Source organism: Dendropsophus ebraccatus, chromosome 6 (assembly GCF_027789765.1).
Source record: "Dendropsophus ebraccatus isolate aDenEbr1 chromosome 6, aDenEbr1.pat, whole genome shotgun sequence".
Classification (NCBI taxonomy): domain Eukaryota; kingdom Metazoa; phylum Chordata; class Amphibia; order Anura; family Hylidae; genus Dendropsophus; species Dendropsophus ebraccatus.
The window spans coordinates 39,615,808-39,642,261 of NC_091459.1; the positions used below are offsets into that span (position 1 = coordinate 39,615,808).

The window sequence follows — 26,454 nt, forward strand, 5'->3', positions numbered from 1 at the left end:
GAAGCGCTACCCTCTGTCCAGAAGATGCAGGAAAAAAAGGGCCAGGAGCCCTCACCTCTGTCCAGGATATGCAGGAAAAGGAGGGTCAGGAGCGCTCACCTCTGTCCAGGAGATGCAGGAAAAGAAGGGCCAGGAGCGCTCACCTCTGTCCAGGAGATGCAGGAAAAGGAGGGTCAGGAGCGCTCACCTCTGTCCAGGAGATGCAGGAAAAGGAGGGTCAGGAGCGCTCACCTCTGTCCAGGAGATGCAGGAAAAGAAGGGCCAGGAGCGCTCACCTCTGTCCAGGAGATGCAGGAAAAGGAGGGTCAGGAGCGCTCACCTCTGTCCAGGAGATGTAGGAAAAAGAAGGTAAGGAGCGCTCACCTCTGTCCAGGAGATGCAGGAAAAGAAGGGTCAGGAGCGCTCATCTCTGTCCAGGAGATGCAGGAAAAGGAGGGTCAGGAGCGCTCACCTCTGTCCAGGAGATGCAGGAAAAGGAGGGTCAGGAGCGCTCACCTCTGTCCAGGAGATGCAGGAAAAGAAGGGCCAGGAGCGCTCACCTCTGTCCAGGAGATGCAGGAAAAGGAGGGTCAGGAGCGCTCACCTCTGTCCAGGAGATGCAGGAAAAAGAAGGTAAGGAGCGCTCACCTCTGTCCAGGAGATGCAGGAAAAGAAGGGTCAGGAGCGCTCATCTCTGTCCAGGAGATGCAGGAAAAGGAGGGTCAGGAGCGCTCACCTCTGTCCAGGAGATGCAGGAAAAGGAGGGTCAGGAGCGCTCACCTCTGTCCAGGAGATGCAGGAAAAAGAGGGTCAGGAGCGCTCACCTCTGTCCAGGAGATGCAGGAAAAAGAGGGTCAGGAGCGCTCACCTCTGTCCAGGAGATGCAGGAAAAGGAGGGTCAGGAGCGCTCACCTCTGTCCAGGAGATGCAGGAAAAGAAGGGTCAGGAGCGCTCACCTCTGTCCAGGAGATGCAGGAAAAGAAGGGCCAGGAGCGCTAACCTCTGTCCAGGAGATGCAGGAAAAGGAGGGTCAGGAGCGCTCACCTCTGTCCAGGAGATGCAGGAAAAAGAAGGTAAGGAGCGCTCACCTCTGTCCAGGAGATGCAGGAAAAAGAAGGGTCAGGAGCGCTCACCTCTGTCCAGGAGATGCAGGAAAAAGAAGGGTCAGGAGCGCTCACCTCTGTCCAGGAGATGCAGGAAAAGGAAGCAGGAAAAGGAGGGTCAGGAGCGCTCACCTCTGTCCAGGAGATGCAGGAAAAGGAGGGTCAGGAGCGCTCACCTCTGTCCAGGAGATGCAGGAAAAGGAAGCAGGAAAAGGAGAGTCAGGAGCGCTCACCACTGTCCAGGAGATGCAGGAAAGGGAAGCAGGAAAAGGAGGGTAAGGAGCGCTCACCTCTGTCCAGGAGATGCAGGAAAAGGAAGCAGGAAAAGGAGGGTCAGGAGCGCTCACCTCTGTCCAGGAGATGCAGGAAAAGGAGGGTCAGGAGCGCTTACCTCTGTCCAGGAGATGCAGGAAAAGGAGGGTCAGGAGCGCTCACCACAGTCCAGGAGATGCAGGAAAGGGAAGCAGGAAAAGGAGGGTAAGGAGCACTCACCTCTGTCCAGGAGACCATGACCAATCACAGGTCCCTAACCTATTGTAAGTACAGAGCCTACACTGATAATGTAGGGCTGCCATTATTAGTGTAGTACCTCCATTAAAAGTCCCTGCTTTATAGAGTCCTGAATGATTTTAAAGTAAAAGTACAAACTCTCTTATTCCAAATGGATTTATTTTCAATTTCAGTAAAAAAAAAAGTAAAATACTCTACACAATAAATAGATGTTGAAAAATATAAACTATGTCCAAGATGAAATTGAAAAATTAGCAAGTAGTACTTTAATAAATACCCAAGGGAAAATACAAAAGCAGCATAAACATTTTTTTCAAGGCCCCAAATGCAGGTTAGAATTGGTATAGTGTCTGTAACCCAACTACCTTATATAAAATATATTCATACTTTACAAATTAAACAATAGTCTATAAAATACAGTTAAACTGCTATGTTAATTCTAGGCGGGTCAGGCATAGCTAGCCCCTTAGATGCATCAAGCTGGTTGTACTCATCGATTAGGGAGGATAAAGATGAGAGAGCATCTGTAAAGCAGCTCTGTTCCATGCCGTCCACTTGAAGGTAATGGTGCAGATGAGCCTACAGTGATGAAAAGCAGTCAATCAGCTGAGTCACATGGCTTCATGGGATAAATGATAGTTACATATTGCTGCATTAACACTATTAGCTATACTTATGTACCTGCTCACAGCATCATTAACTACAGGATCAGTTTACATAAAACTACAAGTGCCTAGGGGTCCGTTTACACACAGATTTATCTGACAGATTTTTGCAACCAAAGCCAGGAATGGACTATAAACAGGGAACAGGTCATATAGGAAAGACGAGATTTCTCTTTTTTTCAAATCCATTTCTGGTTTTGGCTGCAAAAATCTGGCAGATATCTGTCAGATAATCTGTGTGTAAACAGACCCTAAAACTCTACAATCCTCTATTCTGCAGGTTTACCCATAAAGTTTAAAATCCACATTTCTACAACGTTCCTTGTATAGAATATGTAAAGCATAAAACATGATGAAACAAGTGTATCCTAATATCCCCAGCTAACAGTTATCTACATACCTTCTTTCTGTACAGTCTAGTGAACCGGTCTTTGAGATCTATAAATGTGGGTTTTACACACGTGTTGTTGGCTAGAGCCAGGAGAGAATGGGTATGACCGACAGGAGGGACAGAACACAGACTCGTTTTCCATCCTTCTTGGTTCCAGGACACAAACTGCAGCGAAGGTTTTAGCCTAAAATAAAATACATTTACAGTTTATGTTAATCATGTGGGATGGGAAAAATTATTTTTGATAAATAAATCGCTGAACCATTCATTTGAATATATTACTATATATCTGCAGAGAAAATGCGTATCAAGTAGAATCATCTTTTGGCAGATGTTTTCTTGAGGCTCTTGGGCCCCAGTCCTGCTAGCACTCATTAATATGCATAGGATTAGTTTTTAAAAACCATATGTGAAACTTGGCTGGAAATGTGGCATGTTAAACCAATGTGAAAATAGCTTCCAACAAATTTAGTTTTTATAAAAACTGATTATTTACCTTAAAGGGGTTATCCAGAATAAAAAAGCAAAAAACAAAACAGAGCTATTGCTTCTCGGCCTTTTGGCTAAGATCAAGTGTAGTATCTGTTCTTATCAGTTTAATATCTGATACGTCCCCGATCTGGGGACCATATATTAAATGGAATTTTAGAACAGGGAGATGGTAAAAGAGCTTGCGCTGTCCTCTCAGAGCATTGACCTGGCATTGCAGTGCTTCCAGGTTCAGTGCACAAAAAAAAAAAAAACTGTTGGGTTGTATCAAAAATAGTGTCTATAGTTTTTGCGTGGGACAGCAGCAGAATGAATGGGGCTGATTTGTAATAGCACAAACTGTTTGTGTTGTTTGAGGAAAATAGTTATGTTTATTTATTTTTAGAGATTATCAGATTGGTTGCATCTACGTTCATGCATAGCTTATTGGTTACAGATTCCGCACTAGAAAGTATACCATATTTTCTGTTTTTTAAGATGCATTCCCCCCCCCCCCCAAAGTGTGTGTGTGGGGGACTTGGTGTGTCTTTTAAAACAAATGTGTGAACCCCAAACGGCCACCCCCGCCGCCGACACACACTCAGCCCGGCCGACATGACTTTGTTCATACACAGTGCAAGTGATATGTCATACACAGTGCAAGTGATATGTCATACACAGTGCAAGTGATATGTCAAAAATTGCACGTAAACTGACTTTACCCTTTCCACAATGGATTAAGATTAGGAAAAACAATATGGATTACCAATATATTATTCACAGATAACTCCTTCTCATGCTTACCGTTCAATATTTCTGCGGAGGTCTGATATATGGACATTTCCTCTCACCATCAGAGCACAGGCTAGGTAGAGACTGTGTTTGGGGTCTGCTCGGATTAACTGATGATCTTTGTTAAAGGCATCTGAAAACATCTGATCCAACCTGTATAAATATGTGTGTAGAATGAATGAATGTGAATGCAAAAGCAACTCTTAAAGCATTTTATTGTAGTGTACTCTCTACGGTCAGCCATTTTTCTATAATATAGGATTTAGCCCCTAGACGACCCATGACGTACAATTAAGTCATGGATGTCTGTCATCAGACGACCTCTGACGTAACTGTACGTCATGGGTCTCTAAGGTGCTATGAAGCGCGCTCCAGGGTGGCTCATTTACAGCTGTTTCCTGGCAGACCAAACAGTGATGTAATGAGATTCCTAAACCATACAGGGAAGACTTCCTAAGAGAGTGATCCAATAAATGACAATAAAACTACATGTAGTATTGATACAGTCACATTAGCCACGATTTTTATTATGTAACTAGTACAATATAAATGGACGAGAGAGAGAGAGAGAGAGAGAGAATATCACAGGTCTTACCTTCTTGTTGGCACATTCACATCAGCCAGTGTATAGAGAGGTGTCAGGCTTGAGGTGAGGTAATGAAGATGTGGAAAAGGGACTAAGTTCATTGTAATTTCATTGAGATCCATATTAAGTGGTCCTTCAAACCTTGAAGAGCTGAGTGAAAGAAAGACACAGAGTATTACCAACCAACTGAAAGTGGACAGACTCTTCCTTCTTCCAATGACAAGAGATCTGCTACATCAGGGTCCAGTTCTGCATATGGACCTTCAGGGTCTACGCTTCTTTACATGGCTGCTGAAAAGTCCATTGTAATAGCAGGAGGGGCTGTCCTCTGCAGTCATCAAAATTACATAGCAGCAGTAGGAAGGTAACAAATCTACTGTACTTCAAAATCTAGAAGAACTTCTGTTCCTGGTTGGGCCCCCTCCTTCCAAATCCTTTTCATCTATATATTGCAATAATTCTGGACTTTCTCTTGGCAGGTTAGGACAAAGGTCTGGACTACAATAGGATCATGGGAGGGGTGGATAATGTCCTGAAGCACTTCAGTGATATGTGGAAATCAAGGGTGACCATGCACATCATACAGATGGCATTGTACTATGTGTACGTGTTACACCAATGTGCAGACGAGCAGGGAACTTTCCTAAATTTTCAAGGAGTCTGCTCCCACATCACTGCACCCTAAAACAAATCCAGTAAAACCTGGCCTTCAAAAGCCTAAGGGCAGGCCTTCCCTTGTGAGCCCTTGCATGTACCCAAAAAGCATTTTCTTAGGGGCTAAAGCAATGCTTTAGTGTAAAAATTGGGACTGGTTGTTAGAGAGCACACTAGAGCGACACATTGGATGTTTTTAAAAACTGCAGAACCAGAGTAATACATAGTGACCACAGAGTTACTGAAAAAATGGATTTTCATGGAATATTTTTCAAAAAATTGTAATATGAAAAAAATCCTCTTGAATCCATTACTTCTATAGATAATTGCATTATAAAAAGGTATTCTCACAAAGTGACAGATTTAAAAAAAAAATGGGTAAATTTAGCGGTTTTCATACCTTATTTTATATCTAACGTTATGGTGCTTGTTCAAGTAAAAAGTCATCTTTTATCAACTGCAGATTATGTTAAGTGGGCAGGGCCTCGCGGCATTAGCGCCACTTAGCCCCACCCACAACTCCACCGTTGGCCCCAAACTCTCACCAACCATTGGAACAGGCTGGCCTAAAGGTCTAGGCCCCACCCCCTCTAGGTCGGCCCACCAATGGCCGCCAAGGGGATGGGGCCAATGGTGCAATTGTGGGCGGGGCTATGTGGCGCTACTGCCACGAGGCCCCGTCCACTTAACACAATCTGCTGTTCATAAAAGATTACTAAACATGCACCATGACGTATGATATAAAATAAGGTGTGAAAACTGCTAAATTTACCCATTACCCCTGTGTAGAGATGTCAAAATGCACAAAAGGGGGTGAAAGTGTCACTTTTAAATACCCATCTGGGACACTTATGGCATATCCACAATTGTCCCCTAGATGCTGGTCCCACCTCTGGGACTTGCACCTATCTTCTGATTAAGGACTCCCCAAGCCCCCTCTGGCCTCTTCATGGCCGCCTGGAGATGGTTGGAAATTAAAAAAATGCTAAATACAGCAAGTTACACAACTTAAGTAGCTCCCATTAAAGAACAACTCCGGCCAAAAGTATTTTTTAATATGTTATTACTTATGGAAAGTTAGACAAATTTCTAATATACATTAATTATGGGAAATGCACATATACTGCTATTTCCCTTAATTTAGTAGATCATGGAGACTTCAAATTCTTTGAAATACTGTGACGTCACAAATCAGGGTGTAATTCTTATAGAGTGTCCAGCAGGGGACGCACTATATATAGAAGTCAATGAGTATTATTGACTATATAGTGCGCCTCTTGCTGGACACTCTATTGAATCAATTGATGTGTATGTAAAAATGTTATGTACAGTACGTTTTGATTGAATACATTTATGGAATACTTTGGGGAGCAAGTGTCCTTGCTCCCCAAAGTATCCTATAAATGTATTCAATGAATACATTTGGAGGGCACCGAGCAGGGAGAGAGAGAGGTGCCTATGCATCTACCTCCCCCCTGCCTCCTCAGTGCTGGACACATATACACAGTACTACTCCTCCCATTATCTGCTCATAGTATGAGCAGATGATGGGAGGAGTAGTACCAGGGCCATCCCTAAACAGTCCGCATACCCCCCTCCCAGCCATACCTGCACTGTACTACTCCTCCCATCATATGCTCATAGTATGAGCAGATGATGGGGGAGTAGTACCTGTGCTATCCCCATCACATCTCCGCCCCTGCCGCACCTCACACAAGGGCTGTTTCATGCCCCCTCCGCTCTTCCTCCTCCTCCCAGCTTCAAACTATCCCGCTGCTGATTCCCCACCGCCGGCCGCCCGGCCAGGGACATCAGGAAGCACCGGGAGTGCCGTGCTCCCTGCGAGGTGGGGGAGGGCCGACATACAGTGTGAGCATAGTTTGAAGCTGGGGGGAGGAGGGGGAGCGGAGGGGGCATGAAGCAGCCCTTGTGCGAAGTGCGGCGCAGGCAGCGGCGATGTGATGGGGATAGCACAGGTACTTCTCCCCCATCATCTGCTCATGGTGCCCTCCCATCATCTGCTAATGCTATGAGCAGATGATGGGAGGAGTAGTACTGTGTATATGTGTCCAGCACCGAGCAGGGAGGGAGGGAGGGGGGAGGTAAATGCATAGGTGCCCTCTAAATGTATTCATTGAACACATTTATGGGATACTTTGGGGAGCAAGGACACTTGCTCCCCAAAGTATTCCATAAATGTATTCAATCAAAATGTACTGTACATAACATTTTTACACACACATCAATTGATTTAATAGAGTGTCCAGCAAGGGGTGCACTATATATAGAAGTCAATAGTACTCATTGTCATTTCTCTCTCATATTATATATATATATATATATATATATATATATATATATATATATATATATATAAGTGTGCCCCCTGATGGACACTCCATAGGAATTACACCTGATTCGTGACATCACGGTATTTCAGAGAATTCGAAATCTCCATAAGTAAGAACATATTAAAAAATATTTTTGGCTGGACTTAAGATACTTTGCTGAAAAGAGGGGATGACATAAAATACATTTTTGCCACTTGGTTTTTCTAACCTGGTGCATACAGGCCAACTCTGGACAGAACATAAGCTATAGTAAGCAGGTTACCTAGTCAGATTGAGGAGTAAATTAGCCACAATGTTGTTCATGGCATCAAACGGTTTCTCATTCTCTTTAACACCACGTTTATTAGAAGTAACCAGACTATTTGGCTTCACAACTCCAAGCTTTCCAGAACTTGCCATCTGGTGAATTTTATTCACAATGTCAACTAAAGACTAAAAGAAAAAACAAAAAAAGGAAGATTATTCAAACATTTATAACAAAATTTCATACATTACACTTTACTAAAAGAAATAAAGATGGTATCACTGCACCTGTAACTATAAAATTATCCATGTCAATTATTCTGCGTGATGAACGCTGTAAGGCTATGAAAATGCATGTGTGAACACATCCTTAGGGACCCACATTTCCAGAAATCAGCCTACAAATCAGTCTCTAAGGGCCCTATTACACCAGCAGATTATCTGACTGATTTTATTAAAGTGACTCTGTACCCACAATCTGACCCCCCCTACAAACCACTTGTACAGTCAGATAGCTGCTTTTAATCCAAGATCTGTCCTGGGGTCCATTTGGCAGGTGATGCAGTTATTGTCCTAAAAAACAACTTCTGTCAGATAATCTGCTGATGTAATAGGGCCCTTACACAGGGCAATAATTGCCTTGTTTAGCTGATAGTCGCCCTCTGTAATACGTCCTTTACTTTTCAGACACCTGACCCTATTACATTTTTTTTAAAATTTCCCTGGAAAACAGAAAAACATCTTACTTGATTTTCAATGGGCAGCACACAGTCAGCATGTTCTGTAAGTTCCCTCATGGCTAAAACACTGTTGTATGGAGAAGTGATAACGTCATCCTCGGCTGATGGATAGACAGAAGTGACAAATCTGTATACTTCAGGGAACTCATCCTCTAGCACATTCAGTACAAATGTACCTAAGCCAGAGCCTGTGCCTGAGGGCAAAAAGGAGTTACAACATAAAATGAAGAAACACTAAAAGCTTTGGCTTAAATAGAGCCTGAAAAAGACTTTTCCGACTGAGGACTGTATTAGACGACCAGATATGTAGGAGCAAGCGAGCGGCGACTTGTCAGCGCATGCTTGCTCCTGGCAGGGAACTATCCAGACTATCTAAAAAGCCCACAGAAGATAGCGGCGGTCTGCTGCTGCTGCCGCTCCTGTTGCACGAAGCAGTCTGACGCTATCGTTATAGGGATTTTGGTTAATTCAAAAAGGCAAGGATTAGCCGACATCATGCATCGTGCCTTTCTGCATGTGCTATTACACGAAATAAATATCGTCCGGTAATCGGTAGATTACGGCCAATAGTTGCATCGTGTAACAGTACCCTTAGTGTGGACATTCAAATGCAATAATGGGGAACTTTTGGCCCTTCAGCTATTGTAAAACTACAATTCCCATCATGCCTGGAAAGCAGAAGCCTCAGCTGTCAAGGCATAATGGGAATTGTAGTTTTGCAATAGCTGGAGGGGGGAAGGTTCCCCATCCCTGTTCTAATGAATGGTATTATGGATATATTTACACACACACATATATATATATATATATATATATATATATATATATATATATATATATATATATATATATATATATACACATACATACATACATACATACACACACACTACTGTTCAAAAGTTTGGGGTCACATTGAAATGTCCTTATTTTTGAAGGAAAAGCACTGTACTTTTCAATGAAGATAACTTAAACTAGTCCTAACTTTAAACAAATACACTCTATACATTGCTAATGTGGTAAATGACTATTCTAGCTGCAAATGTCTGGTTTTTGGTGCAATATCTACATAGGTGTATAGAGGCCCATTTCCATCAACTATCACTCCAGTCTTCTAATGGTACAATGTGTTTGGTCATTGGCTCAGAAGGCTAATTGATGATTAGAAAACCCTTGTGCAATCATGTTCACACATCTGAAAACAGTCTAGCTCGTTACAGAAGCTACAAAACTGACCTTCCTTTGAGCAGATTGTGTTTCTGGAGCATCACATTTGTGGGGTCAATTAAACGCTCAAAATGGCCAGAAAAGGAGAACTTTCATCTGAAACTCGAGAGTCTATTCTTGTTCTTAGAAATGAATGCTATTCCATGCGAGAAATTGTTAAGAAATTGAAGATTTCCTACAACGGTGTTTACTACTCCCTTCAGACGACAGCACAAACAGGCTCTAACCAGAGTAGAAAAAGAAGTGGGAGGCCGCGTTGCACAACTAAGCAAGAAGATAAGCACATTAGAGTCTCTAGTTTGAGAAACAGACGCCTCACAGGTCCCCAACTGGCATCTTCACTAAATAGTACCCGCAAAACACCAGTGTCAACATCTACAGTGAAGAGGTGGCTGCGGGATTTTGGGCTTCAGGGCAGAGTGGCAAAGAAAAAGCCATATCTGAGACTGGCCAATAAAAGAAAAAGATTAAGATGGGCAAAAGAACACAGACATTGGACAGAGGAAGACTGGAAAAAAGTGTTGTGGACGGATGAATCCAAGTTTGAGGTGTTTGGATCAGAAAGAAGAACGTTTGTGAGATGCAGAACAAATGAAAAGATACTGGAAGAATGCCTGACGCCATCTGTTAAGCATGGTGGAGGTAATGTGATAGTCTGGGGTTGCTTTGGTGCTGGTAAGGTGGGAGATTTGTACAGGGTAAAAGGGATTCTGAATAAGGAAGGCTATCACTCTGCACCGCCATGCCATACCCAGTGGACAGCGCTTGATTGGAGCCAATTTCATCCTACAACAGGACAATGACCCTAAACACACCTCCAAATTGTGCAAGAACTATTTACAGCAGAAGCAGGCAGCTGGTATTCTATCGGTAATGGAGTGGCCAGCGCAGTCACCAGATCTGAACCCCATTGAGCTGTTGTGGGAGCAGCTTGACCGTATGGTACGCCAGAAGTGCCCATCCAACCAATCCAACTTGTGGGAGCTGCTTCTAGAAGCGTGGGGTGCAATTTCTCCAGCTTACCTCAACAGATTAATAGCTAGAATGCCAAAGGTGTGCAATGCTGTAATTGCTGCAAAAGGTGGATTCTTTGACGAAAGGAAAGTTTGATGTAAAAACAATGTTATTTCAAATACAAATCATTATTTCTGACCTTGACTCTATTATCTATTCATTTCACAAGGTATGGTGGTGAAGAAGTGTGACTTTTCATGGAAAACACAAAATTGTTTGGGTGACCCCAAACTTTTGAACAGTCGTGTATATATAATAAAATTATGACCAGGTACATGTGCAATGAAATCCAGTTTTTACCTCCTCCCATAGAATGAATCACGAAGAAACACTGCAGGCAATCACACTGTTCTGCTGTCCTCCTTAGGTTCTCCACAATTTGCTCCCGATATTGGCAACCATACAGTTTGTGGCCAACTGCCCTGGGAAAATATACCAAGAAAAAGATTTTATATAATGTTTTTGGACTAATTTATCTTTGTCTTGTTGTTTTCTGAAAACATAGACATGGCTGCTTTTAATACTAGTAAATCAATTCTGGTTTGGATAGTGGTTTAGCCTATTCTGCTGTCTAACATGCCACTTATCAGCGTACAGTCGATTCTAACAGTGTACCAACTTCTGAGCTCCCAAAATACAATGACATTCTGCAGAATTCTAGCTGCAGAATAGGTGATAAGTGGCTAATAAGGTAGCTGAGGTGGGAGTCTGTCTGTTGGGACCTCCACAAATCACAAGACCATGAGCCCCTTCTCCCCCGTGTAGTAGTGGCAGCGTCAATGCTCGACCGCAATGCCATTAACTTGCTGTGGGACTTCCAACAACAACTGTTTTATTCTGCAGTCACACAGAGAGTGAATGGAGCAGCAGCCATGTTGTTCATAATAGTGGCGTACCTACCAATTATTTCCTGATCCCGATACATCAGTAATGAATTGTTTGCTCTCAAATAAGTCTCGAAGTGGCCCTTGCAATATTTCATTGACCACGCCTTCTTCCATGTCTATTAAAACAGCCTAAGGAGAAATAATAGAGTTTACACTTTATGTATAATGCAAATAACGCATTAGCTACTTCCTAATAAACAGATATTAGTCAAATTACTTCCAGTGCGCTCATCAAAGGGGTTATTTTGCGCTCTTCCAAAAACAGTCCTACATCTGTCCACAGGTTGTGTGTGGTATTGCAACCTGTCTCAATTCACTTCAATGGAACTAAGCTGCAATTCCACACACAACTTCAGCTTAACAGTGGTGATGTTTTTGGAAGAAAGTAGCCATGTCTTCTTAATCCTGGATAACCCCTTTAAAAAAAGGTATGGACTGTTTCAATAAAGTCTATAGAAAAGATCATGCAACCTCTGCAAATATAAACTACATGGGTATGTCTCTCATTGGAATGGGACTTCTTTGGCTAATGAATAATTATTAAATGCGTACTTGGAAAAAAAAAACTTTTGACATGTTCTAGAGACATACATAAATAGAGAAGTCCAACAGCATCTTTAACACACACACACAAAAAAAAAATCTTTATTTAAAATTAAAATTCTCAAGTTTTGTCCCCCTATGGGTCTTTATCAAGCCTTAGGGGGTCCAAAATAGTACCTAAGCATTTGTGAATCACTGTGTGTCACTGTGTCACCCTTTATCTCCTCTGACAGTCAGCACTGACCTCTGATTACAGCTGTCACCCAGCTCCGTGCCTAAAATCCTCTGTTATCTGCTTTCTGCTGCCGTCTAACTCCCTCCTTCCTCCTCCCCCCCCTCCCCTCTCCCTAGAGCAGACAGGGTACGTCTGATGCAACAAGTCACAATTTCCTTAATTTTTGCAGTGGATGGAAAAGAGGAGGGAGGGGGGGACCTGGGAAAATGCTTTTTAAATGCAGATAATGGCAGATTTGGCTAATAAACCCAATTACAAAGTTTCTTAAAATCGCCTGGACTATTGATTTCTGCAAAAAAAAATTAAAAATACGACGGACTCTTTAACCCTTTCAGGACATGGCCCATTTTCGTTTTTACGTTTTCGGTTTTTCCTCCTTGTGTTTAAAAGGTCATAGCACTTGCATTTTTCCACCTAGAAACCCACATGACCCCTTATTTTTTGCGTCACTAATTGTACTTTGCAATTATAGGCTGAATTTTTGCATAAAGTACTCTGCGAAACCAGAAAAAAATTCAAAGTGTGGTGAAATTGAAAAACGCATTTCTTTTATTTGGGGGAAATGTGTTTTTACGCCATTCGCCCTGGGGTAAAACTGACTTGTTATATATGTTCCTCAAGTCGTTACGATTAAAACGATATATAACATGTATAACTTATATTGTATCTGATGGCCTGTAAAAAATTCAAACCGTTGTTAACCAATATACGTTCCTTAAAATCGCTCCATTCCCAGGCTTATAGCGCTTTTATCCTTTGGTCTATGGGGCTGTGCGAGGTGTAATTTTTTGCGCCATGATGTGATCTTTCTATCGGTACCTTTATTGCCCATATACGTCTTTTTGATCGCTTTTTATTACATTTTTTCTGGATTTGATGCAACCAAAAATGCGCAATTTTGCACTTTGGGATTTTTTTTGCGCTGACGCCGTTTACCGTACGAGATCAGGAATGTGATTAATTAATAGTTCGGGCGATTACGCACGCGGCGATACCAAACATGTTTATTTATTTATTTATTTGTTTACTTTTATTTAAAACCTGGGAAAAGGGGGGTGATTCAGACTTTTATTAGGGGAGGGGGCTTTTTACTATAAGCAACACTTTATTTTTTTTTTTTACACATATACTAGAAGCCCCCCTGGGGGACTTCTAGTATATACACTGTGATCTCTCATTGAGATCTCTGCAGCATAGATATGCTGCAGAGATCCATGAGATCGGCACTCGTTTGCTTTCGGCTGCTGCAGCCGAAAACGAACGAGTGCCGAGCCGAGGACGGCGCCAACTTGGACGCGTCCCCGGCCGGCATCAGTAACGGAGATCGCTCCTCCGGGACAAGGTCCCGGAGGAGCGATCTCCCCCACTAGACACCAGGGAAACGTTGCCTCCGGTAATCGGAGGCAGCTGTCAACTTTGACAGCTGCCTCCGATTAGCTAATTAGCGGGCACGGCGATCAGACCGTGCCCGCTAATAGCAGCGGTCCCGGGCTACTCGCGGCACTTCAAAGCGGGGCCGCCACGCGGCCCCGCTTTGAAGTGCAAGTGCGGACATATGACGTACCGGTACGTCATATGTCCTTAAGAGGTTAAAGGAGAAGTCCGGCGAAAATTTTTATTAAAGTATTGTATTGCCCCTCAAAAGTTATACAAATTACCAATATACACTTATTATGGGATTTTTTTCCCCTGCACCTACTACTGCATCAAGGCTTCACTTCCTGGATAACATGGTGATGTCACGACCCGACTCTCAGAGCTGTGAGGGCTGTGGCTGCTCTAGAGGATGATGGCAGGGGGGCACTGAGGGACACAGGGCACTTGAGGGACACTGAGCGTCCCTCTGCCATAATCCTCTCCAGCAGCCACAGCCCGCACAGCTGTGGGAGTTGGATCGTGACATCACCATGTTATCCAGGAAGTGAAGCCTTGATGTAGTAGTAAGTGCAGGGAAAAAAAACACTTTATGTGCATTACCCGTAATAAGTGTATATTGGTGATTTGTATAACTTTTGGGGGGCAATACAATACTTTAATAAAAAATTTTGCCGGAATTCTCCTTTAATATACTTTGAAGATTTTGTATGATTGGATGCAGCCCAATCATATTCTGTATGTTCCTAAAGGCCTTAGTTTAGAATAGTTGGTAGAGATGATTGAACCTCGAGAATCTGAGCATGTGGCATTTGGTTACCAGCGACTGAAGAAGTTGGATGCAGCCCTAGGGAGTCCTGGAAAACATGGATACAGCCATTGGCCATAGGCTGTTTTCCAGGACTTCCTAGGCTGCAGCCAACTTCTTCAGCCATCGGTAAACAAATGCTGCACACTCGGGTTGGGATGGACACAAACATGCTCGAGGTTCGCTCAACTGTAATAGATATCGGTCTAGAGTTTGTCTTCCTCTCTCTAACAAGCCATACGAATATTTACTCCTTGGTGCTGCTGGACCCTTAGTTGGTTAGGTCCTGGAGACATGTTATAAGTTTTGATTGGTTAGGGTCTGGGTGTTCAGACCCCACTGATTGTTAGAAAGAGTTGCCAATAGCGCATCATTGTTTTTCCGTCCCGCTACAGGAGATGGTCTCGATGTTAAGTCTCTCGCAGTGAGCTGAGGATTGAAGTGCTTAGCAATGGGCTTCTCCTGGCTATATCTAACAATCAACGGGGGTCTGAACCTACAGGCCTTAACCCAACAAAACTTTTGACATGTCTTTAGGACGTGAAATGTGAAGGAATCCAACAGCTTCCTTGAAATTTGCAAAAAGTGTCAAAGATTTATTGCGTCACCAAGCAAAGAAGCAACAACGTTTTGATCAGAAGACGTTTTATGGTTGAAACGTTGCTATTTGTGCCGGTATATGTTGGTACCTGACACTGAGAGGCTGTTAACGTATATATGCAATGGAGAGTAGAATCATGATGTGAATGAGCCCATATTCTGATTTGCCCATAGCAACTGCCAAGTTTTTAGTTTACTAGAACAATAAGCGGAATGAAAGCCGAGCTGTAACTACCTGCTATGAGATATATCTTTACCAGTACTGTTTTCAGCAGTCAGTCACTTATGTGGTATTATACAGCAGGTTAGGAAAAGTTATGCTTGAAAGCCAGCAGTACATGGCTAGAGAGGAGTAATAAGTGTTCATAAGCCACCATTGCCCCCCTTACCCGCTGATGCTTGACAGATTTCTGCCCATTACTGTGCACAGAGGCACATCCATGAATCACTGTCCAATGGGCAGCAGCCGCTATTGGACAATTAGGGCTCTTCTCTGGCTTTCACATATAACTTCTCTAAAAGTAACTGTCGTTTTTTCTTTTTTGCAGAAATCAATAGTCCAGGCGATTTTAAGAAATTTTGTAATTGGGTTTATTAGGCAAATATGCCATTATCTGCATTCAAAAAGCCTTTCCCCAGCCCCCCACTCCTCTCCTCTATCTCTTTCTCATTCACTGCTCATTATCAGGAAATCTCGACTCTTTTACATCAGTCGGGCCCTGTATGTTCTATGGAGAGGGGAGGGGGAGAAGGGAGGAGGGAGATTAGTCGCCAGCAGAGATCAAAGGATTACACAGTGGGACCTGTGTAAAAGCCTGTATTCAGAGGTCAGTGCTGACTGTCAGAGGAGATAGCCCGGTGATGTAGCTGTAAATTAACTTTTTGTTGTCCTGTTTTGGTGCCTCATCTCCCTCCACCCCTCCCCTCTCCATCATGAAGACAGGGGGGAGAGCTTCACACTGCTTTCTCATGATAAAAATAAATTTTTCAGCTAATGAACCCAATTACAAAGTTTCTTAACCCCTTAAGGACCGGGCATAAAATGGCCTTAAGGACCGGAGCAAATTTTATGAATATGACCTGTGTCACTTTATTCATTAATAACTTCGGGATGCTTTTACCTATCCGGCTGATTCTGAGAATGTTTTCTCGTGACATATTGTACTTCACATTTCTTGTAAATTGGAGTCGATACTTATAACGAATCTTTATGAAAAAACCCAAAATAACATGAAAAATTGTAAAAAAATGCATTTTACCAACTTTAAAACTTTTCTGCTTATACAGAAAATGGTTATGCCACATAAAGTATATATTAAATAGCATTAGCAACATGTCTACTTTATGTTGGCGGCATTTATTAAACTATATTTCATTTTTTTTAGACAATAGAAAGCGTAAAACATTAGATATTTTTAGGGACCTGTTCAGGTTTAAAGTGTATTTGAGGGGCCTGTATGTTAGAAAGCCCCACAAAGCACCCCATTTCAGAAACTGCACCCCCAAAACTCTGCAAAAGCATATCCAGAAAGTTTTTTAACCCTTTAGGGGAGTCACAGAAATAAAAGCTAAGTGTGTAAGAAATTTGAAAATTTTAATTTTCTGTGCAGAGATTTTATTGTAGTCCAATATTTTTCATAATTATAAACTTATTACCAGAGAAATGCACCCCAATATTTACTGCCCCGTTTCTGCAGTTTATAGAAATACCCCATATGTGGCCCTATTGCGCTATTTGACGCAACCACAAGCCTCAGATATAAGGGAGCGCCTAGTGCATTTCAATGGCTCCGTTATATTTGGTCATTTCTGACTGTACCACTTCAGGTTGGCAGAGGCTCTGGGGTGCCAAAACCTAAAAAACACCACTAAAGGGACACCATTCAGAAAACTACACCCCTCAAGGAATTTAACTAGGGGTGCGGTGAGCATCTGGACCCCACAGGTGCTTCGCAGATTTTCCTAACAATATGGCGTGAAAAAAGACAAAAGTATTTTTTACACTAAAACGTTGTTCTAGCCTTCAATTTTTCATTTTCACAAAGGGATAAAAGGAAAAAAAAAAAAACACAAAACATGTAGCGCAGTTTCTCTCGAGTACAGAAATACCCCACATGTGGACATAAAGTGTCAAGCGGGCACAGGACGAGCCTCCAAAGGGAAGGAGCGCAAATTGGCTTTTGGAAGCTGGATTTCACTGGAATGGATTTCAAGGGCCACGTCGCATTTACAGAGCCCTCGTGCTGCCAAAACACTGGAAACCCCCCACAAGTGACCCCATTCTGGAAACTACACCCCTCAAGGAATCTAACAAGGGGTGCAGTGAGCATATGGACCCCACTGGTGACGGGCACAAATGTGGAACAGTGTGACGTGAAAGTGAAAATTTTCATTTTTTCACTTTCACGGCACAAATGTGCCCATCATCAAGGGGTCCATATCCTCACTGCACCCCTTGTTAGATTTCCTGAGGGGTGCAGTTTCCAGAATGGGGTCACTTGTGGGGGGTTTCCACTGTGTTGGCAGCACCAGGGCTCTGTAAATGCGACATGGCGTTCATCATCCATTCTAGCCAAATCCAACCTCCAAAATCCAATTGGCGCTCCTTCCCTTCGGAGGCTTGCCCTGCGCCCACATGGCGCTTTATGTCCACATGTGGGGTATTTACGGACTCGGGGGAAATTGCTCTAAACATTTTGTGTGTTTTTTTCTCTTTTAACCCCTTGTGAAAATGATAAATTCAAGGCTAGACCAACATTATAGTGTAAAAAATGTAATATTTCATTTTCACGCCACATTGTTCCCCATTTGTGCCCGTCACCAGTGGGGTCCATATGCTCACTACACCCCTTGTTACATTCCCTGAGGGGTGTAGTTTCCATAATGGGGTCACTTGTGGGGGGTTTCAACTGTCTTGGCAACACAGGGGCCTTATAAATGCAACATGGCCCCTCGAAATCCATTCCAGCCAAATCCAGCCTCAAAAAAACCAAATGGCGCTCCTTCCCTTTGGAGGCTTACCCTGCACCCGCATGGCGCTTTATGTCCACATGTGGGGTATTTCTGTACTCAGGGAAAATTGCTCTACAAATTGTGTTTTTTTTATTCTTTAGCCCCTTGTGAAAATGAAAAAATCAAGACAAGATCAATGATTTAGAGTAAAAATTTTAAACAAATTACACTAAATGTTGGTCTAGCCTTGATTTTTTTCCATTTCCACAAGGGGTTAAAAAAGAAAATAAACGCAAAGCGAGTAGGGTAATTTCCCCTGAGTACGAAAATACCCCACATGTGGATATAATGTGCCATATGGGCACAGGGCAAGCCACCAAAGGGACAGAGCGCCATTTAGAGGCTGGAATGGAGGATGGAGGCCATGTCGCAATTACAAAGCTCCTGTTCTGCCAAGACAGTAGAAACCCCCCACAAGTGACCCCATTCTGGAAACTACACCCCATAAGGAATCCAACAAGGGGTGCAGTGAGCATATGGACCCCACTGGTAACAGGCACATATGTAGAACATGTGCCGTGAAAATAAAAAATTCCATTTTTTTCATTTTCACTTCCAAAATGTGGCCGTCACCAGGGGGTCATATCCCCGCTGCCCCCCTTGTTAGATTCCTTATCGGGTGTAGTTTCCAGAATGGGGTCACTTGTGTGAGGTTTCTACTGTCCTGGCCGCACAGAGGCTTTGTAATTGCATCATGGTATCCTCTAATGGGAATGGCGGCCATGTCTATTTATCTGGGGAAAAGGGACAATTCTAATTTATTTGGGGGTATTAGGCCAATTATTAGTTTATAAGGTTGAAAATGACAGGTGTCCATCAAATTCAACCTGTGTTGATCCAGAGGAAGGCAAAAAACCCTCGTAAGGCAGATGACAGTAGCCTCATCACAGGGAAAAAATTCAGAATAATCCCTGGATCAACGTGACCCCTGAAATAGGAATAAGGACAATGTAGAACCCCAGTGACGTGTGGTGCGCCTTGAAGCGATCCAGTATGCAGAGGCCGGGGTGATCAGGACAGGTGGCACACTGGTAAATGGTGTCCTTCCTGATCCCCCTGTTACGCCACACTCTGCACTTCTTCTGGGGTCTCCTGTTTTCCAGTGTGGGGACGTCACCTGGAAAATGTTGCCCTTGTGCTATACGGGGTCCTTCATATCCAGAATCGCTGGGTTCGCTCCATGGCTGCTAAATATTAGGGCTCTATTACTACTTCTGATATGTTCGGATGCAAGCTACAGTAGCTCGGGCAGCGAGGGACCAGAAGAGGGGGTGCTGGTATAAAAATTATCCCTGTAGAGGTGGTAACCTTTATCCAGCAGTGGGAAGATCAGTTCCCCAACGATCTCCCCACTAACTCCGAGGATGGGGGGGGCATCTGCGGGCTGGATTCGGGTGTCCCTTCCTTCATACACTCTAAGGGTACGTGCACACTGCGGAATGGCGAAGGATAACCCTTTGTGCATTCCGCAGCTGGCACCCGCCGGCGGACTGATGGAGGCGTGATCTCTTATTGGGACGGTACTGGCGGAAAGACGTGTCTGGGGGGCAGCGTACGCTACGCTACCCCCAGACACGTCACTGGATGATGAGGATGAATGGAGGAAAGAAGGATCGGAGTGTCAGTGTCGGAGGCAATAATAGCGTATGCGTCCGACACCAAAAACACCCTGGGGGCCATCTTTATACGGGGATTGGTATATGGGGTATGTAAATGTGTAGTGGTGTAGTGTAAAACTTTATTCCGTTTAGTGTAATGGTGTTTTTTACATGTTTTTTTAACATTAAGTATAAAAAAAAAAACTACGCCAAGAAAGGAGTTGCCGATAAATGCCGCACTTATGTGGGGCACTTATAAGCAGACCGTGGCTGTAGGATATAGGAAAAAAACACCCTACGCCAAAAAGGAGGAGTTGCTGATCAGCGGCGCACTTACGTGCGATGCTGATCAGCACTCAGCGGCGATAGGGTGCGGAAAAAGAAAAAAAAAATACTTTCTTCAACCCTATAGCTACTGATATGTGTATTATATACACTTATCAGCCGCTAGGGGGCAGTAGAACGCAAACTCCGGAAAAAGCCGAAGTTTGACGACGCTGGAGCCGATGATTGCCGATGGGGACCGCCGGAAAAAGACGAAGACGCCGACGAAGAAGAGGACGCGATCAGAACCCGGAAGACGCGATCGGGACGCTGGATCCGGTGAGTATGGGTCAATACCTGCTCTGGACACCTCAGCTACCTAGCTGAGGTGTCCGCAGCAGGTATTTAACCCTTTCATGGGGTACTTATATCGCCGTGATCGGCCGGCCGGTCACGGCGATCGGAACGTGGCACCGTTACTTTTAACAGTAATGGCGGTCGATGCCGTTCTCGGACAGCACCGACCGCCATTGCTTTCCGGGCCATCGGGTCACCGATGACCCGGAAAGCTGCAGATCGCCGCCATAGGCTGATCTGAATTGATCAGCCAATAGCGGCGATCGTCAGCATGGGAGGGGTTAATCACCCCCCGTGCCGACAAGCAGGGATGGCCTGCTATACATTATAGCAGGCTATCTTCCCCGATCGCTGCGTGTGTACACGCAGCGATCGGGGAAACCGCGGGCGTAAATGTACGCCCGTTTGCGTTAAGGCACGGGTTTTGGGGGCGTACACTTACGCCCGCGGTCGTTAAGGGGTTGAAACCGCCTGTACTATTGATTTCTGCAAAAAAATTTACATGACAGTGACACTTTAACCTACAGTATATTACTTCAGAAGTGACAGACCTCCTAAAACAGCAAGGACAGCCAAACTAACATGACAGATTCACTTTGACAATACGTATCCTGCCCTCGGTGAGAAAACAGATACATAAACGATCCACTTCAAGTAAGGAATTAATAATCTCAATGTACAATGGTTCATGACCAAAAAAAAAAATAACGTGTAAAAAGTGGCAATTTGTTTAACATCTGATGGTGCTTTGTGTTTAGTTACGACATGATATTAGATGTATGGGTAAAACGGCTCAGGATGTAATCAGCATCATTTGTCTTACACGTGCTTTAAGGGAGCAAATCTTTCCTCTCTGAACATCTGCTCCAGCAGCGTCAGCTCTGGAAGACAAAAGCAACATTTCAACTTACAGAATGCTTTTACATGACATAACTTTTCTATTAAGTCCCTGCTGAGACAGCAATAAGCATCTTATACTGTAGCTAGGATCACAACAGAGAAAAGTGTCATATAAAGCAAGTAAAAAAACAATGTAGACTTGTCCTTGGGTGTGCAGAATAGGGTGTGAGGGTCTGCAGGGTTTTTTGTTTACAGCAGGGGTTGCAAAATTCAAACTCCCATCATGCCTGGACAGCCAAAGCTAAAGCTTTGGCTGTCCAGGCATGATGGGAGTTGGAGTTTTGCAATAACTGGAGAGCCAAGGTTCCCTACCGGAGCTCTAAAGGCTGGAGCTTCAGTAAGGTCATTGATTAATTGTGTATATGGTATTCTGCAGTCATTATGTGTCAGTCACCCTTCAATATATAAAGAAAGCTGCTAAATTGTATAGTCTGTGTTCTGGACAGGGCAGAATCTCTATTATATATTTAAAAATATAATGCGGCTACAGCCACATCGGGGTACATTAGTACTACTGCTTTAGTGCTGATGTCACCATATATACCACCCTTAACAAGAGTCTGTGTGTATATTTGTATGTGTGCTGGTCCTTTAACGTTTTAAAGCGACTCTGTACCCACAATCTGAACCCCCCCGAACCGCTTGTACCTTCAGATAGCGGCTTTTAATCCAAGATCTGTCCTGGGGTCCGTTCGGCAGGTGATGCAGTTATTGTCCTTAAAACAACTTTAAAACTTGCAGCCCTGTGTCAAACTGGCTTGGCCTAGGGTATCTATGCCCTAGGATTGCAACACCCGTCCGGCCCTCCTCATCATTAGGAATGCCCCTGGAACATTTTCTCCTATTCATCACCTGTGTGAACACGGCACATGAGCTGGATCATTAAGGCACCTGTGCCATGTTCAAACAGGTGAGGAATAGGAGGAAATGTTCTAGGGACATTCTTAATGATGGGGAGGGCGGAGAGGAGGGACGGAGGGGTGTCACAATCCTATTGCACAGACACTCTAACCCACGCCAATTTGACACAGGGCTGCAAGATTTAAAGTTCTTTTTTAGGACAATACCTGCATCACCTGCCGAACGGACCCCAGGACAGATCTTAGATTAAAAGCAGCTATCCGAAGGTAAACACGTTTTTTTGGTGGTCAGATTATGGGTACAGAGTCGCTTTAAGCAAACCCATTCTTCTTAAAGGGATACTATCAGCAGGTTAGAAGAATCTATATCCCTATAAGAACCTATATCCCTGTAGCACACCGAGGATGAAGGTAATTTTCTTAGCTTGACCCTCAGCGCCATTTTTGGGAACTTTGTAGTTTTTTAGATATGTAAATGAGAAGCTGTAAATGCACTGAAGAAATGTCAAAGTTTTGACTGTTCGGGGTCTGAGTGTTGAGACCCTGACTGATTGTAACAACGAGCTGAGAGAAGACCGTGGATCGGTGTGTTCCTCCCCCCAGCTCTGTGTCACATGATGAATTGGACTCATAGTGTAAGCCTATGAGGCCGGGTTTTTCTTTAGTGACGCAGAGTGGTGAGCGGACCGCGCGGCAGATCATTGCCTCTGCATTCTTCTGCTGTCATTTGGGATCCACAAGATCTTATAATGTACAATGTACAGAGCAATCTTTGAAACATACCTTGTATCAACATTTCTAAAAAAGCTGCAGAGTGCTTCATCGTATATTCCTTTCTAGAAGAAAAAAAAAAAAATTCTGACTTCATTTATGCATCCTGCACACATGTAGAAACCAAGTATACAAGTATAACAAGTACACACATTTCCCCTTACCCTTACATTTCTGGAAGAGCCCTGTTGCCTGATATCTATCTCCAGTATCCTTTTTTTTTAACAACGATATGTATGTCAATTAACATTTTCATGTGAATTGTTACAGCTATAACTTACGATTTACAGTATATGCTATACATATAAAAAAATATATACCGCGCTAAATGGCCGCAATAAGAAGAGATCCAAGAGATGAGCATGTTATTATATGAGTTTATTATTAGATAAGCATATTATTATATTATATGCATAAATCCTGCCATACAGGGTATCTGCTTGATGAATCTCCCCATGCTGGCTACCTGCAGCCACCACTAGAGGGAGCCTATGGGCAGACTGTGATATACTGACTGATAGTAAGCAGCTTTGCTTTTCCTAGTGAAAGCTACAGATGTTACGTGAAGCTCCGAGAGGTATAATTCCTACCAGCACCCACATTCTTATTTTTTTTTACTATTTTGGCTATGTATTATATATAATTTCAGTATCATATACTTTTACCTTGTTAACAGCGGCATGTTCTCTTAAGGCAAGGTCCCAGAACCTGCAGCCGATCTGATTTCCACACTGTCCAACTGGAAGGATAATAACAATGGTTAATGGTAAAATAGCATATACTACCGAGCATTATGGGTAAACGGGTGAAGTTTTCACAGTGAATCTGTAGAAAGATACAGGAGAACGTCTTCACACTGTTTGCCCTGTGGTAAAGCTGACATGTTATCTATGTCATTACCATAACAAAAATTTTTTTTAAAACTTACATTTGTTTAAAGTTGCTCTATTCTGATCCTTATAGCGCTTTTATCCTTTGGTCTGTGGGGCTGTGTGAGGTGTCATTTTTTCTGCCATGATCTGTACTTTCTATTTGTACCTTGATTGTGTATGCAACTCTTTCATCACTTTTTATTAATTTCTTTCTGGATGTGATGAGATCAAAAATCAGCAATTTTGTGCTTTGGTGGGTTTTTGCGCTTACGCCAAACCGCTCCATCCGTCCCTCGTGCTGACCCCCCTCTGCTGCGTCATCAGTTGCTCAACCGTGATTGGCTGAGCATAACTGTGCTCAGCCAATCGCGGCTGAGCAGCTGATGACGCAGCAGAGGGCGGCTGGCACTAGGAAAGGTCGGAGCGGTTCGGCCGGCCGCCCGAAGATGACATGATTGTCCCAAGATGGCGGACGGGGGTCGACACGAATCAGGTGTGTATAGAGCACTACACTTCTAGGTACACGGGGAAGGGGGCAATTCACTAACATAACATACATTACAAAGTTGTATAACTTTGTAATGTGTGTTATTTAGTAAATAATTGCTTACCGCCGCACTACCCCTTTAAAGGGGCTGTGTTGCGATCCAGTTACCCACGATCCTGACCCCAAAGTTGCAAAAAATTAATCTCGTATTAATTTCTTGCACCTGCTGGGTGGAGGTCGATGCCATTTATCAGTCGTGATGCGGCAAAATCCCTGGAACAACAATCTATCACTGCGCATCCCTTGCAGTTAAAGTCACCATTGTCGCCCAATTAAAGTGGTAGTTTACTAAAAAAAAAATAATGTTTTCGAATCTCCTGGTGCCAGAGGTTTGTAATTTACTTCTTTTACAAAAATCTCCAGTGTACCAGTACTTATCAGCTGATGTATGTCCTGCAGGAAGTGGTGTATTTTTTCCAGTCTGAACCAGTGCTCCAAATCTCTGGCACCAGTTGATTTGAAAGATTTTTTTTGTGAACTACCCCTTTAACTGTCATATGACAAGTGGAAATTTTTTTATTGATGGGGGTCCAAATGCTGACACACAAGGGCACTGGTTCTCCCAGCTGTATATGGGCTGGTAAGTCATGTGACCTTGTGCTCTCTATAGGGCTCTGTGCAGGATGCTAGGAAGCTATGAAGCCCCGGACAACCATTATACAGCTAAAGCACAGCAGCTCCTGCTCTCACGGCAGACTCCCTCACAGACTGCATAGGGAGGGCGCCATAGCTAACCTTGCTGCTTAAAGCAACCAATCAGAGCACAGCTTTCATTTTATTCCAGAGTAGTTTATGGAAGCCGAGTTCTGATTGGTTGCTAAGGACAGGTTTACTGGTAGACAGCAGTAGCCGCTCCATGGTAATGCCACCATGTATAAGGAGCTTACAGGTAACTAGAAGAGCTGACGGGTGAGAGGAGACTGTGCGGATCACTCTCTGCCGGACTCACCTTGTACTACTATGGACTGGGTCATTCCGCTTCCGTAACAACCGCCGTTACTGGCCGCTTCGGGCTGCCGAGCAACAGGACCTTACAGCGTGTCATGTGATCAGTCACGTGTGTGGGAGGAGTCAAGCCGTAAAACGTTCAGCAATAGCAGCCGCCCAATGTGTGCAGTGTATATCAGGGGCAATGAGTGTAACGAGGATAATGAGAGCTGTGTATGTACTGTGCATAATGCAGGTGTAGCAGAGCTGTGTGTACTGTGCATAATGAAGGTGTAGCAGAGCTGTGTGTACTGTGCATAATGAAGGTGTAGCAGAGCTGTGTGTACTGTGCATAATGAAGGTGTAGCAGAGCTGTGTGTGTGTGTGCTGTGCATAATGCAGGTGTAGCAGAGCTGTGTGTGTACTGTGCATAATGAAGGTGTAGCAGAGCTATGTGTGTCCTGTGCATAATGAAGGTGTAGCAGAGCTATGTGTGTCCTGTGCATAATGAAGGTGTAGCAGAGCTGTGTGTGCTGGTAATGGGGTGTAGCAGAGCTGTGTGTGTACTGTGCATAATGAAGGTGTAGCAGAGCTGTGTGTGTGCTGGTAATGGGGTGTAGCAGAGCTATTTGTGTACTGTGCATAATGAAGGTGTAGCAGAGCTGTGTGTGTACTGTGCATATGTAATGTACATGTAGCAGAGCTGTGTGTGTGTGTGTGTGTACTGTGCATATCTAATGTACATGTAGCAGAGCTGTGTGTGTGTGTGTACTGTGCATATGTAATGTACATGTAGCAGAGCTGTGTGTGTGCTGTGCATAATGCAGGTGTAGCAGGGCTGTTTGTGTACTGTGCAGGGCTGGCCTTAGAGTAGATGTCGCATAGAAGGCGTCTTCTCTGATCAAAGTCGTTCACTTTTTCTTCTTTTCTCCATTCTGCCTGGGCCATCTTGCAGTCCTCTCCTGGCCATGAATCCTCTCTCCAGAATCTGCCACAGAAACATTTTAGGCTCCTTTCTCCAGCACATATAATAGTTAGATCCCCTGTGCCCCTATATAGTAGTCTGACCCCTCTGTAAAGCCCTTATATAGAAGGGGGCCCTCTTCTGTGCCATCCCCATAGTAATCCCCCGCCGTGCTCCCCCATAGTAATCCCCCCTGTGCTCCCCCATAGTAA

The 26,454-nt window shown here is 43.7% G+C and overlaps 1 protein-coding gene and 1 non-coding gene across 2 annotated transcripts; one reads left to right on the plus strand and one right to left on the minus strand.

Moving 5' to 3' along the window:
• Nucleotides 1–1,832: 1,832 nt before the first annotated feature.
• Nucleotides 1,833–25,403, minus strand: TUBE1 (tubulin epsilon 1). Its single transcript, XM_069973637.1, has 12 exons — nt 25,301–25,403; nt 23,598–23,671; nt 22,945–22,997; nt 21,225–21,282; nt 11,624–11,739; nt 11,024–11,145; nt 8,489–8,676; nt 7,762–7,931; nt 4,504–4,644; nt 3,921–4,061; nt 2,658–2,832; nt 1,833–2,171 (listed from the first exon to the last, which is right to left on the minus strand). Exons 1-12 carry the CDS (start codon nt 25,323–25,325, stop codon nt 2,013–2,015), a joined length of 1,422 nt encoding a protein of 473 aa, XP_069829738.1. The 5' UTR covers nt 25,326–25,403; the 3' UTR covers nt 1,833–2,012.
• LOC138796080 (U2 spliceosomal RNA) lies at nt 3,192–3,382 on the plus strand. Its single transcript, XR_011363713.1, has one exon. It is a non-coding gene; the product is annotated as a U2 spliceosomal RNA (small nuclear RNA).
• Nucleotides 25,404–26,454: the final 1,051 nt, after the last annotated feature.